Source organism: Anas acuta, chromosome W, assembly GCF_963932015.1.
Source record: "Anas acuta chromosome W, bAnaAcu1.1, whole genome shotgun sequence".
Lineage (NCBI taxonomy): Eukaryota > Metazoa > Chordata > Aves > Anseriformes > Anatidae > Anas > Anas acuta.
Window position 1 is genome coordinate 3,454,681 of NC_089016.1, and position 14,637 is coordinate 3,469,317.

Sequence of the window (14,637 nt, forward strand, 5' to 3'; positions counted from 1 at the left end):
CAGAATTAATACTACCAATGACAATAAAGAAGTTGAAAACCTGAGTCATCATATCCCTTGTGTAGACTGCAGGAGGAAGCACCTTTAGTGCCTGATGTGACAGTGTCAGAAAGTTAATTAATAACACCACAAAATTGGATTCCTGTGAGCACACACTTGGCAAAGGTGATACAACCGACAGCCGGACTTGAACACTGATACTGGTACCTGACTGGGAAATAGCGAGGAAACAAAGGGAGGAGGGGAAACAGTGCTATCCTGAAAATTGTATCACTTGTTTACAAGTCACCGGCAACTCCGAGGCAAACCATTTCGGGCATTTATGGATCAGTGACCTCACGTCTCTGGCACAGGACGGAGAGGGAATACCGACCGTGAGTTCACAGAAGGGAACAGTGCGTCCAGGCCCTCCTGCACTCTGCCAAATGTGGTCAGAATGTCCCCTCCCCTCATCACTCCAAAACTTATCATGTAGGTGGTGTTTTCATCCATCCCTACGGTGGCAGGGAGGGGTACAGAGAGGACACGGAAAGCCCACCTGTTAAACACGTGGCTCCGGGGCTGGTGCCAACGCAGAAATCTTGGGTTTTTCGACCATGGGGCACTTCACTCAGCACCTGGCCTGATGGCCGCAGACGGGTCCCTATCTTTTAGGGGAAAAAGGATCCTTGGCCAGGAGCTGGCAGGGCTCATTGAGAGGGCTTTAAACTAGGTAAGAAGGGGGATGGGGCTGAAGCAAGGATTGTTGGGGCTGTGCCAGGGGGAGCAATGGCAAGGCCGGAGGATAGGGCAATGGCCCAGCTGAAGTGCATCTACACCAATGCACGCAGCATGGGTAACAAACAGGAGGAGCTGGAAGCCATTGTGCAGCAGGCAGGCTACGACTTGGTTGCCATCATGGAGACGTGGTGGGACCAGTCTCATGACTGGAGTGCTGCAATGCCTGGCTATAAGCTCTTCAGAAGGGACAGGCAGCACAGAAGGGGTGGTGGTGTGGCTCTCTATATTAGAGAGTCTTGATGTTGTAGAACTCGAGGCTGGGAACGACAAGGTCGAGTCCCTTTGGGTTAGGATCAGCAGGGACAACAAGGCTAGTGTCCTGGTCGGGGTCTGCTATAGACCGCCGAACCAGGATGAGGAGACGGATGAGGAGTTCTACAGGCAACTGACAGAAGTTGCGAAATCTTCAGCACTTGTTCTCGTGGGGGACTTCAACTTCCCTGACATATCCTGGAAGCAGAACACAGCCCTGAGAAAGCAGTCTAGGAGGTTTCTGGAGAGCGTGGAAGATAGCTTCCTGACGCAGCTGGTTAGTGAACCTACCAGGGGTGGTGCCCCGCTAGACCTTCTCTTCACAAACAGAGAAGGACTGGTGGAGGATGTGATTGTCAGGAGCTGTCTTGGGCAGAGTGACCACGAAATGGTGGAGTTCACTATTTTTGGTGAGGCCAGGAAGGGGACCAGTAAAACCACTGTATTGGACTTTCGGAGGGCTGACTTTGGGCTGCTCAGGACACTAGTTGGTGGAGTTCCTTGCAAGGTGGTTCTGAAGGGCACAGGGGTCCAGGAAGGCTGGGTGCTCTTCAAGAGGCTCATCAATCTTAATGGCACAGGAGCGGTCTGTCCCCACGTGTCCAAAGATGAGCTAGCGGGGAAGAAGACCAGCCTGGCTCAACAGAGAATTGTGGCTTGAGCTTAGGAGAAAAAAGAGGGTTTATAATCTGAAAAAGCGGGCAGGCCACTAGGGAGGACTATAAGGATGTAGCGAGGCTGTGCAGGGACAAAATTAGGAAGGCCAAAGCTCATCTGGAGCTCAATCTGGCTACTGCCGTTAAAGATAACAAAAAACGTTTTTATAAATACATCAACACAAAAAGGAGGACTAAGGAGAATCTCCATCCTTTACTGGATGCAGGGGGAAACTTAGTTACAAGAGATGAGGAAAAGGCGGAGGTGCTCAATGCCTTCTTTGCCTCAGTCTTTAGCGGCAATACCGGTTGTTCTCTGGATACCCAGTACCCTGAGCTGGTGGAAGGGGATAAGGAGCAGGATGTGGCCCTCACTACCCGCGAAGAACTGGTTGGTGACCTGCTATGGCACTTGAATGTGCACAAGTCGATGGGGCCGGATGGGATCCACCCAAGGGTACTGAGAGAACTGGCAGAGGAGCTGGCCAAGCCACTATCCATCATTTATCAGCAGTCCTGGCTATCGGGGGAGGTCCCAGCTGACTGGCGGCTAGCAAACATGACGCCCATCTACAAGAAGGGCCAGAGGGCAGACCCAGGAAATTACAGGCCTGTCAGTTTGACCTCAGTACCAGGGAAGCTCATGGAGCAGATCCTCTTGAGAGTCATCATGCGGCACTTGCAGGGCAAGCAGGTGATCAGGCCCAGTCAGCATGGGTTTATGAAAGGCAGGTCCTGCTTGACGAACCTGATCTCCTTCTATGACAAAGTGACGCGCTGGGTGGACGAGGGAAAGGCTGTGGATGTGGTCTACCTTGACTTCAGCAAGGCTTTTGACACCGTCTCCCACAGCATTCTCCTCAAGAAACTGGCTGCTCTTGACTTGGACTGGCGCATGCTTTGTTGGGTTAGAAACTGGCTGGATAGCCGGGCCCAAAGAGTCGTGGTAAATGGAGCCAAGTCCAGTTGGAGGCCAGTCACTAGTGGCGTCCCACAGGGCTCGGTGCTGGGGCCGGTCCTCTTTAATATCTTCATCAATGATCTGGACGAGGGCATTGAGTGCACCCTCAGTAAGTTTGCAGATGACACCAAGTTAGGTGTGTGTGTCAATCTGCTTGAAGGTAGGAAAGCTCTGCAGGAGGATCTGTATAGGCTGCACCGATGGGCTGAGGTCAACTGCATGAAGTTCAACAAGGCCAAGTTCCGGGTCCTGCACCTGGGGCGCAATAACCCCAAGCAGAGCTACAGGCTGGGAGAGGAGTAGTTGGAGAGCTGCCAGGCAGAGAAGGACCTGGGAGTGATGGTTGATAGTCAGCTGAATATGAGGCAGCAGTGTGCTCAGGTGGCCAAGAAGGCCAACGGCATCCTGGCTTGTATCAGAAACAGTATGACCAGCAGGGCTAGGGAGGTGATCGTCCCCCTGTACTCGGCTCTGGTGAGGCCGCACCTCGAGTACTGTGTTCAGTTTTGGGCCCCTCACTACAAGAAGGACATCGAGGTGCTTGAGCGGGTCCACAGAAGGGCGACGAAGCTGGTGAGGGGCCTGGAGAACAAGTCCTACGAGGAGCGGCTGAGGGAGCTGGGCTTGTTCAGCCTGGAGTAGAGGAGGCTCAGGGGTGACCTTACTGCTCTTTACAGACACCTTAAAGGAGGCTGTAGCGAGGTGGGGGTTGGCCTGTTCTCCCACGTGCCTGGTGACAGGACGAGGGGGAATGGGCTTAAGTTGCGCCAGGGGAGTTTTAGGTTAGATGTTAGGAAGAACTTCTTTACCGAAAGGGTTGTTAGACACTGGAACAGGCTGTCCAGGGAGGTGGTGGAGTCACCATCCCTGGAAGTCTTTAAAAGACGTTTAGATGTAGAGCTTAGGGATATGGTTTAGTGGGGACTGTTAGCGTTAGGTCAGAGGTTGGACTCGATGATCTTGAGGTCTCTTACAACCTAGAAATTCTGTGATTCTGTGATTCTGTGACTTCTATTAAACAGACCCCAAAGAGCTCGTTCTGTCAATTTTGCAACAGGCTCAGGATTTCTGAAAATTAGAGAGGCTAATTTTATAATATACAAAAATACTGCATCTGGCACAGGGGAATTCTCAGCTAGACTTCAGCCTTGAGACAAAGCGAAACTGACCATAGAAATAGAGATTGGCCAGAGCTCAGCCACAAGTGAGTATGCCTCGGTTATATTTATTACGTGCAAACAGAACTAGAAAAACAGTTTACACTGACTTGCTGCTTTAGAAGTTAGTTCCATAAAGATGGAAGAAATTCTCAACTCAAACTTGAAGAAAGCATCAGACTTCAAAACCAGTCGTAGATCTTTGAAGTAAGACTGTTATGAATTCAGAAGTCACATCCAAAGAAAAAGATCATTTATGTTAATGGTAACTAGATTAAAAAAAAATTAATCCTGTCCCTCAGGCTTTGCAAGTGACTGGGGGAAAAACAGCTCAAGGATAGTAATAAGACTAAGTGAAACACCACAAACTGCTAAGGGAAGCAAAAGACCCAAGGAAACAGCCTTTTTGGTACATTAGGAACAAAAGGAATCCTAACAACAGCACAAAGTCCATCACTTGACAGAAATTCTTCAGCGTAGAGAAATTTACAAAAGGCAGAACCGTTCAAAAGCCAGCTCTAACAGGCTCCAGGGACGCATGGACACGCAGTGATAAACATCGGTTTTCCCAGTAATAACCAGCAGAGATAAATGGCAACAATTACGGTTAGCAAACGGAGCGCTGGATGCAGCTGAAGCAGGCACAGGTCATCGAGGGCTTGGCAAGAGAAGAGAGAGCCCAGGAGAGCCACAAGAAGCATTCAAGGAGTAGGAAAGCCTCACAAAGAGAATGCGTGCCCTACCTCCAAGTGTTATGTCTCAAACTTGTCTTTGTTAAACAAGCACAGTCCACAGGTGCTTTACAGAAATGCAAAGGGCTTTTTGGCTGAGGAAAGCTAGTAGGACTGCCAGCCTGAAGTTAGCAGTCACCTCGTTTAGAAAAAATGGCACCTCCTTCTAACGAGCTCCGGGGAACCCAATTAACAGCGTAACTGGAAGAGGCTGCCTTGCTGGCAATGTTTAAAGACGGTAACAAATGGGTTTTCTACATGATGTCTGCTTGTTCGGGGAGGTTTGGACTTATGGCCTATGGTATTTGGGTCCTGGGGTTTGACTCATACAGCTTGTTCTCCACAGCTGGACCAGGTTCCTCAGAGCACCCACCAGCTCCTCGTGCGTGAAACCCCTCTGAGCAAACACCAACACAGCACAGGCTGCTGCTTAACACCAGCAGCACAGCTTTCCAAACTCCCCTCTCCTTTCCCCCTCCAGCGGGCTGCTCGTGTTCACCTCAGGACTTCCACAACAAAGCCCCCTTTGCACGGATCGCTGTGCACTTTGACAGCCCCAAGGCACTCTCTGGGGCGCCTCTCCCGGCTGGGACCGCCACCTCAGCCTTGACTGACCCTTCAACGAAGCCAAACTCCTCCGTCAAGCCTGACAGGGAGCCCAAGCACCTACCGGGCAGCGCTGACAGCAGCAGCCTCTCCGCTCCCTCAGCGCCCCACCGCCGCCTCCATCAGGCGCCTCGCCCCGCCAGGTGCCGATCTCCAGCACCGCGCAGCACCTGGGGGACAGCCGGGCGTCAGGGCGGCCCCCGGCACCCCAAAAACCCCCGGCAGGGCTGGGGACATGGCCCCACTCCCCTCCCACCGCCACACCGAGCGAGTGTGTGTATATATAGAGGGGGGGGAGGAGCCCGGTCTCGGCTGGCTCCGTCCCGTTTCAAGGCACGGAAAGCAGAGTTGCTCGCCCTGCCCGTGTGCCCCCCATACCCCCGGCTCTGTCACAGCCCAACCGCGTCCCGTTCCCCCCTCACAGAGCCGGGGAAGGGGTGCTCGCAGCCGCCCCTCAGGGCCGGCCGCGGGAGCGCCTCGCCTTCTCCCCGGGGGTCTTCCGTGGCCGCTAGGGGTCGCCCCACGGAGCCGCTCCGCCTGGCAGGCGGCGGCCGGCTCGGCTCGGCTCGGCCCGGCCCGGCCCGGCTCGGCTCGGCTCGGCTCAGGGCATAAAGGCGCTGAGGGCGCCCGGCTCCCCGAGCAAGGCTTCTTCTCCAGCCCCGAGTTCTCCTCAGGTGCCCGGTGCTGAGAGAGGAATTCCCTCTGGGGCTGGCTGGGACACCCCCAAAACCTTTGGAGAAAAAACAAACAAACAGCGAACAAACAAAAAAACCCACCCCCAACCCCCTGTTTTTCCACCTCTGTTGTCGATGGAAGGAAGACACAGACACTCAATATGAGTGAACAGTGAACTTCAACTTTAATGGATAGCTCAGTCGCCTTTTATCTAGTTCGAACATAATCAACTCATACATATTGCAGAAACTAAGCTCAGGATTGGCTAACACTTCCCGGGCTTTTCAGTCTGGTCCTCCTTCTTTTAGCTACCTGTCCTGCCTTAGGGACTTTCCCGATCGCCCAAGGGCATCGTGTCCTTGAGCCTGATTGGCTCTCAGCCAGCTGCGTACATGCCCAGGCTCATATGAGTTGAGTACGGTACTTCACTAGCCCATTGCCTCTTAACTGCTCAACATCCACATGTCCTACTTCACTTAACCATTCCTCCACACACCTCCAAGTTGAATAAAGAGGAGCTCTTCCTTCAATACGTGTCCGGATATCTTAGTCTACGCTTCGCTTTAACTCCCACTACGTACTTCTCTTCAATACGCTGTGTTTCCACATACCGCTGCTTTTAGCAATGTTTTTACCTCAGACACTGAAAGTTGATCTTTTCCCCAAGTCAGAAAAAACAGAATGGGGCTTCTGGGAACCCTTAGCTGTGACAGCTGTTCATGTAGAACCGAGATTTGCACCTTTATATATATATATATATATATTTAACTGTGAAGGTCTTCTTCTCTCCAGACTAATAACGGGGAGAAGTTTGCCCAAAACTTTGAAGAGCAAAAGTTTTGATGCCAGGAACGCTCCTGCTTCCTCATTGCCTGTCATTCCCTTTTAAGTATGAAATTTTCCAGTTGCAATGCAATGAGCTGACTGTGGTTCCATAGGTGAAGATGCATTTAGGATACCAGGTTTTCAACATCGTCTTGAAGTGGATAAGAAGAAACACATTTTTGCCTCAGTGATACTTTTTTTTCCTCTCCTTTGCCTGGAGATGCAATGAAAGCTTCCTGTTGTCCGCTCAACACAGGCATCTTCTTCACGGTAGCTTTTTAAACACAGTGCTAACAACACAGCACTTTGTTCCCTTCTGTACATCTACTGAAACGCAAATTAGGTGCCAGGCATAGGTCAGTCTTGGAAAAAGCTGCCACACCTAACACACTGACGGAAACGTCAGCATTGAGTTGCACCTGGCTCACGATTTGCCAGTGTTTGCCTAGAAAGCTCCATGGTTTATATGGCATAGATAGATCCTGAAACAATTGAGAAAAATTAGTCTTGGAGTACTGTGTCCAGCAGTTCTGGGCTCCCCAGTACAAAAAAGACAGGGGTCTCCTGGAGAGAGTCCAGCGGAGGGCAACAAAGACGATAATGGGGCCTGGAGCATCTGCCCTGTGAGGAAAGGCTGAGAGACCTGGGGCTGTTCAGCCTGGAGAAAAGACTGAGAGGGGATCTCCTCAATGTGTATAAATATCTGAGATGTGGTGGACAGAAGGATTTGGCCAACCCCTTTTCAGTGCTTTGTAGGGACAGGACAAGGGGCAATGGCCACAAAATGGAGCCCAGGAAGCTCCGCACCAACATGTGAAAGAACTTCTTCACGGTGAGGGTGACGGAGCACTGGGACAGGCTGCCCAGGGAGGTTGTGGAGTCTCCTTCTCTGGAGATATTCAAGGCCCATCTGGATGCCTACCTGGGCAACCTGCTCTAAGGAACCTGCTTTGGCAGGGGAGTTGGACCCGATGATCTCTGGAGGTCCCTTCCAACCCCTACAATTCTAACAAAAAGGACTGGTTCATATTCATACTGGTGCCTCAGTGGTGGAAGACGCTTATTAGACTGGCCTAGAAACCTGAAGTAATGTGCTCAGGAGTGCTAGCTAGCATCCCAAAAACTCAGCCCTGTAGAATGCAGTCACAGGAGAAAGATGACAATGCACTTATAACAGATTAGGAAAAAAGCTAGGAAGCAGAAATGGATATTTTCATGGTGTGTACTCTTTTGAGCACCTCAGAATTTATTTTCACCTGTCTTGTCTGTGATTCCTCAACTTTATGTTTATTATATAAAGGATTTCTCAAAAAGTCATTTTAGAGAACAAGAAAAGCAAACCATATACACAATCCCATTAAAAATGTCAAGTATAGATAACGAACATCATACGATGGGTGAACAATGTCTGATGGGTAGGGCTCAGAGGGTTATGGTAAATGTGGCTACATCAGGCTGGTGGCTGGTCACCAGTGGGGTCACCCAGGGCTCCGTTTTAGGGCCAGTTCTTTTCAATGCTTTTATAAACAATTTGGATGTAGGACTAGAAGGTGTTTTGAGCAAATTTGCTGATGACACTAAACTTGAAGTTGTTGACTGTTGAGGGTGGAAAGGCCTTGCAGAGAGATCTGGACAGATTGGAGAGCTGGGCGATCACCAACCGCATGAAGTTTTACAAGAGCAAGTGCCGGGTCCTGCACCTGGGACGGGGCAACCCTGGCTGCACGTACAGATTGGGCGATGATATGCTGGAGAGCAGCCCTGCAGAGACGGATCTAGGGGGGTTGTGGTTGACAGCAAGTTGAATATGAGCCAGCAGTGTGCCCTGGCAGCCAGGAGGGCCAACCATACCCTGGGGTGCATCAAGCACAGCACTGCTAGTCGGTTGAGGGAGGTGATTGTCCTGCACTGCTCTGCGCAGTGCGGCCTCACCTCGAGCACTGTGTGCAGTTCTGGGCACCACAGTACAAAAAGAACATTAAACTGTTGGAGAGTATCCAGAGAAGAGCTACGAAGATGGTGAAGGGCCTTGAGGGGAAGACATATGAGGAGCAGCTGAGGGCACTGGGCCCGTTCGGCCTGGAAAGGAGCAGGCTGAGGGGAGACCTCATCGCGGTCTACAGCTTCCTCATGAAAGAATCATAGAAACACAAGGTTGGAAAGGATCCACAGGATCATCTAGTCCAACCATCCTTCTATTACCATTACTACCCACTAAGCTACTAAATCATATCTCGTGCACCTTGTCCAGGCGCTTCCTGAACACCGTGAGGGACGGTGACTCCACCACCTCCCTAGGCAGGCCGTTCCAGTGCCTGACTGCTCTCTGAGAGAAAAAGTTGTTCCTGATATCTAAATCTCCCCATGCACAACTTGTGGCCATTTCCTTAAGTCCTATCATTAGTTATCTGAGAAAAGAGGCTGACCCCCTCCTCATCACAACCTCCCTTCAGGAAGTTGTAGAGTACAATGAGGTCTCCCCTGAGCCTCCTCTTCCCCAGACCTACCACCCCCAGATCCCTCAGCCGCTCCTCACAGGACTTGTGCCCCAGGCCCTTCCCCAGCTTTGTAGCCCTGCTCTGGGCACACTCCAGGGCCTCGATGTCCTTCTGGTACTGAGGGGACCAAAGCTGAGCACAGCACTTGAGGGGTGGCCTCACCAGAGCAGAGTACAGGGGAACGATCACCTCCCTGCTCCTGCTGGCTGCACTATTTCTAATGCAGGCCAGGATGCCATTGGCCTTCTTGGCCACCTGGGCACACAGCTGACTTGTGTTCAGCCGAGCATCGATCAACACTCCAAGGTCCCCTTCCTCTTCATAATTTTCTAGCCACTGTGCCCCAAGCCTATGGCATTGCATGGGCTTCTTGAGGCCAAAGTGCAGGACCCGGCACTTGGCCTTGGTAAACCTCACCCCATTCAACTCAGCCCAGCAGTCCGGCCTATCCAGGGCCCTCTGAAGGGCCACCCTACCCTCAGGCAGGTCGACACTATCTCCCGGCTTGGTGTCTGTAGTGGATTTATGTGGCAAGGTTTTAGTAGCAGGGAGCCATAGGGGTGGTTTCTGTGAGAAGGATCTAGAAGCTGCCCCATGTTTGGTAAGGGCCCCATATTTTCCGGAGCTGAGCCAATAAGCGATGTTGTTTTGCGCCTCTGTGAGAGCATATTTAAGACAAGGAAAAAAATGCTGCACCACACAGCAGCTGGGAGAGTGAGAGGAGTGAGGAACGGCCTTGCAGGCACCAAGGTCAGTGAAGAAGGAGGGGGAGAGGTGTTCCAGGCGCTGGAGCAGAAGTCCCCTGCGGCCTGTGGTGAGGACCGTGGTGAAGCAGGATGTCCCCCTGCAGCCCATGGAGTACCACGGTGGAGCAGGGTTCCACGCTGCAGCCCGTGGAGGAGACCACGGTGGAGCAGGTGGCCCTGCACTGACGGAGGCTGCCACCTGTGGAAGACCCCTGCCGGAGCAGATTCCGGGCCGGCCCTGTAGCCCGTGGAGAGGAGCCCATGCAGGAGCAGGTGACCTGGCAGGAGCTGCTGGTTAATCTGTGACATTAACCAAGTTGAAGAATAATTTAAGGAAAAATGAGGTTGACTCCTTTACTACCTTTTCAATGTAATAATACATTAAAATGTAAATTTTCAATATATATTTTTCTTCCTCCTGTGTTTGCCTTTGACATATAACCAAGACAACAAGAATGGGGTAAGCTGCTCACAAACTGTTTTTTAAAAGTTTATACAGTTTCAAGTGTAAGATTAAAAAATGACAACAACAACAAAACAGATGGTGGCTCACTTTTTATTATTACATATCCAAACAATACACATGAAAGAAAAAATTCTTAATACTACACTGATATTGGGACAGATGCTAAAAAGCTACATATGTGTGTTACAGTTTTCTTAAGAAAAACAGACATAGAGATTGCACAGTTAGGTATTCACCATCACTAGGTGTTGTGTACGAGATGTGACAACACAACAGCAACATATCCTGCTGCATATTTTTGCACAGCTGATACAGAATCTTATTTTCAAAAAAATTAAACCTTTCCTGCCTTAACTTAAATATCTGTGAAATTCAGAGAAATTTTTCTCTGCTGGTTTGAAGAGGTATCCTTCAAACAGAATATTGCTTTCTGTTTATTTAAATATATTTATCACCAGCAATATATTCATTTTTATGAAAATGAATATATATAATTATCTCCAGGTCAGTAGAAAACAATTTATTCAACTATAAGGCTTTCTTGTAACTAGTTTTTCATATTAAAATGGTATTCTCTGGTATCAGTAACACTGTCATTGGTAGAAGGAAGACTCAGCTTTGCATTAGAAAGTTGCAATAAGCAAATCTTGCTTTGCTTCAGTTTGTGTCGTTTACTTTTAATAAGCAAAAATCTTGTGTTTGTGGAAAGTGTTTCTCCCACATACTTTCTCTAGCGTGTTAATACTATGAAAGCCCTTTAAGGTGCTATCAGTAAATTATAAAAAAAGATACCTCCTGCACTAAGGTAAAGGAGGTTTACAAGTTTTTATAGGACATAAAAATACCTCCTGCACTAAACTGCACTAAGAGGTTTCTGAAGGAGTTGCATTTCATATATAGGTTTGTGAGGAATGTGTTAACAATTCATGTCAATAAAGAGCAGTCCTGTCTGCCTCCGGGTCCTGCACTGGCAATTTAATTCCTGAACCACAGATGTAGTTTCTCCCAGTGTGTCCCAGTCTCCCCCTCATTCTAGTCAATTTATCAAGTCTTCAGAAAATATTCCTCAAATCTATGAACCTGTTTGCTTTTGTTATTCCGAACTCCTATTTCTAACAGTTACAGCCTTTTTTGTCTTCTTCGTGATTGATTTAGCACTGCCATAGGTGTGACTGTCCCTGTGAATGGCCGATGAGGAATGTTTTAACTACTCGTGAAGTGTCAATAAGAGAGCTATTTGTGTTCGTATGTTTTTTTTCTTTGAAGTCTTTGATGTCTGGGGGTTTCAGAACAACTGCTAACAACTAGTGGCTTTTATGGCTTCTAAATGGGACACTATGCAAGCCTCTGATATCTGGCCAGGTGGACAGGAGATTAAGGAGAAGAAAAAAAAGAAGCTGAAGACTTGCAGGGGACGCTGTGTAAACTTGACATGCTGCCAAGGAGTACAAAGGGGAAGGACAAGAAAAAAAACTTGGAGAGGAAGACTACGAGCCTTCAGCATGAAAGACCCCTAGAGACCCCCAGAGGGACCACCGGAGACTGATGCGCATGCTCCAGTAGGAGGGACTGGATCCCGGAAGGTAATTATAATAACCTATTTTTTTTTAGAAGTAGTAATGAATATGTATTAGTCTAGGAGCATAAAAATCAGCTACTTGATGTAACTGGTGTGCGTCCTGGTGGAGCGGAGACTCCCGGTGCACCCAGCGCTGTTTGCTTACCTCTATTCTTTTAATAAATACTATTTTTTATTTAATCCTACTTTGGGACTAAGCGAATTTATAACAGGTTTCTTTTAAGACATTTATGTAGTGTCCAGTGGAATAAAGAGCACCACAGGTTACTTCAGAAAAATATATTCTGAATAGCTGCTAAAGTACGTTAAAAGTCTATCCAGTTTTCAGTCATTTTCTTTTAAAAAGAGGTATTGGCAGTATCCGAAAGACGTTCATATCTACAGTGTTACATAGGCACTGTCAGCAGTAGCTCCGATAAAAAGAAGATGGAAAATTAAGGTGTTGTGTAATGGAAATGAAAGTCATGTCCTGTGATTTCAGAAGACTGTGTATATTCCATTCCTTCTGCCAAGCCTGCTATTTATCATGCTATATACATACACATATACATGCATATATATATATATATAGGATAATAAATAGAGAGCTACATATATAGAACAAAAATATCAAACAAAAGTACTTAAATATATTTAAGAAAGGTCAAGTAAACAAATTTATTTAAAATATCTTAAAATACCTATATATGAAATTTTATAATAAAAGATACAATAGATAAGTTTTTGAAATATGGGTTACTGGTCGAGTGTGAATCAGAATATAATACTCCCATCTTACCAATTAAGAAACCGGATGGGAAGAGTTATAGGTTAGTACAGGACTTGAGAGCAATAAACAGGATTACTGAAGACATACACCCTGTGGTAGCAAACCCTTATACGCTATTGACCAAGTTAAGGGACAAGTTGGTCTGGTTTACCGTACTGGATTTAAAGGATGCCTTCTTTTGTTTAATCTTGGCCCCAGAAAGCCGAAACCTCTTTGCCTTTGAATGGGAAAATCCTGACTCAGGACGAAAAGTCCAGTTGACATGGACAGTGCTTCCTCAGGGGTTTAAAAATAGCCCTACGATTTTTGGTAATCAACTTGCAAAGGAACTTGAATCCTGGGAAGCCCCCAATTCTGCAGGGGTCCTGCTGCAATATGTTGATGATCTCTTGATTGCTACCGAAGACAGGGGAAGCTGCATACAGTGGATGGTGAGCCTCCTTAATTTCCTAGGAATGAATGGATACCGGGTTTCACAACAGAAGGCACAATTGGTTCAAACCCACGTGACGTACCTAGGATTTGAGATCTCAGGAGGACAACGTGAATTGGGGACGGAACGCAAGGAAGCAATCTGTCGTACCCCAGAACCACAGACTGTTAAAGAATTACGAACTTTCCTAGGAATGACAGGTTGGTGCAGATTATGGATCAACAATTATGGATTAATTGTAAGGCCTTTGTATGATTTAATTAAAGATAACTGCATAAGACTAATATGGACAGGAGAAGCCCGAGCAGCCTTTAAGAAGCTTAAGATGGAGTTGATGCGAGCCCCAGCTCTTGGTTTACCAGATTTGTCTAAACCCTTTTGGTTATACTCCTATGAAAGACAGGGTATGGCCTTAGGGGTACTAGCACAAAAGTTGGGACCTTACAAAAGGGCAGTGGCTTATTTCTCTAAACAATTGGATGAAGTAAGTAAAGGATGGCCAGGCTGCCTGCGAGCAGTGGCAGCCGTAATTATGAATATACAAGAAGCCCGGAAATTTACAATGGGTCAGAAGATAACAGTGTTTGTCTCACACACTGTGTCAGCAGTTTTAGAACAAAAGGGGGCTCATTGGTTATCTCCTCAGAGATTTTTGAAATATCAAGCAATATTGGTAGAACAGGACGATGTGGAAATTGTGATAACTAATATTGTGAATCCAGCCTCTTTTCTTAGTGATGCTCCGGCGGAACCTGTGATTCACGATTGTTTAGAAACTATGGAGACTGTGTATTCCAGCCGACCAGACCTTAAGGAGGAGCCCATGGAAGATGCAGAAGAAACTTGGTTCACGGATGGGAGCAGTTTTGTTACACAAGGACAACGTAAAGCTGGATATGCTATAACAACTACTCAGCAGGTAATTGAGTCTAAGCCTTTACCCCCTGGAACATCAGCTCAAAAGGCGGAGATAGTTGCTCTCACAAGAGCATTGGAACTGGCAGCTGGAAAAAGGGTAAATATTTGGACAGATTCTAAATATGCATTCGGCGTGGTACATGCTCATGGAGCAATTTGGAAAGAACGTGGATTACTGACTGCTCAGGGAAAACAGATAAAACATGCTGAAGAAATTTTAAAATTGTTAGAGGCTGTAAAACAACCAGAAAAAGTGGCTATTATGCATTGCCGAGGGCATCAAAGAGGATCCACCGACTTCGAGATTGGGAACAGATTGGCTGATAAAGAGGCAAGAAGGGCGGCGGAAAGAGGTCAAGTGGAAGTGCTTGCTTTAATACCAGACAGTAAAATTCAGACATTAGAGAAAGGACAGGCTCCTAAATATTCAAAAGAAGATTTAAAGTTGATCGAGGATCTAAAAGGGAAGCTGAATGTTGATGGGTGGGCTCATTTGAAGGACAACAGGGTTGTTATGCCCTCTAATTTGGTGTGGCCTATGGTTTTGGGGGAACACAACAAAACCCACTGGGGAGCCGATGCCCT

The 14,637-nt window shown here is 47.9% G+C and overlaps 1 protein-coding gene across 9 annotated transcripts in view; it reads right to left on the reverse strand.

Moving 5' to 3' along the window:
• The window catches only part of LOC137847126 (protein N-terminal glutamine amidohydrolase-like), a 49,199-nt gene that overhangs the window by 11,607 nt on the left and 22,955 nt on the right, over positions 1-14,637 (reverse strand). The window contains exon 6 of one of the 9 annotated variants that reach the window (XM_068665411.1): positions 10,430-13,150. The exons of the other annotated variants lie outside the window; for them this stretch is intronic. Within the exon in view, the coding sequence (XP_068521512.1) occupies positions 13,143-13,150 (8 nt within the window). The 3' untranslated portion in view covers positions 10,430-13,142. Of the gene's footprint in view, positions 1-10,429; positions 13,151-14,637 lie in introns of those variants that run through there. 9 annotated transcript variants of the gene reach the window in all.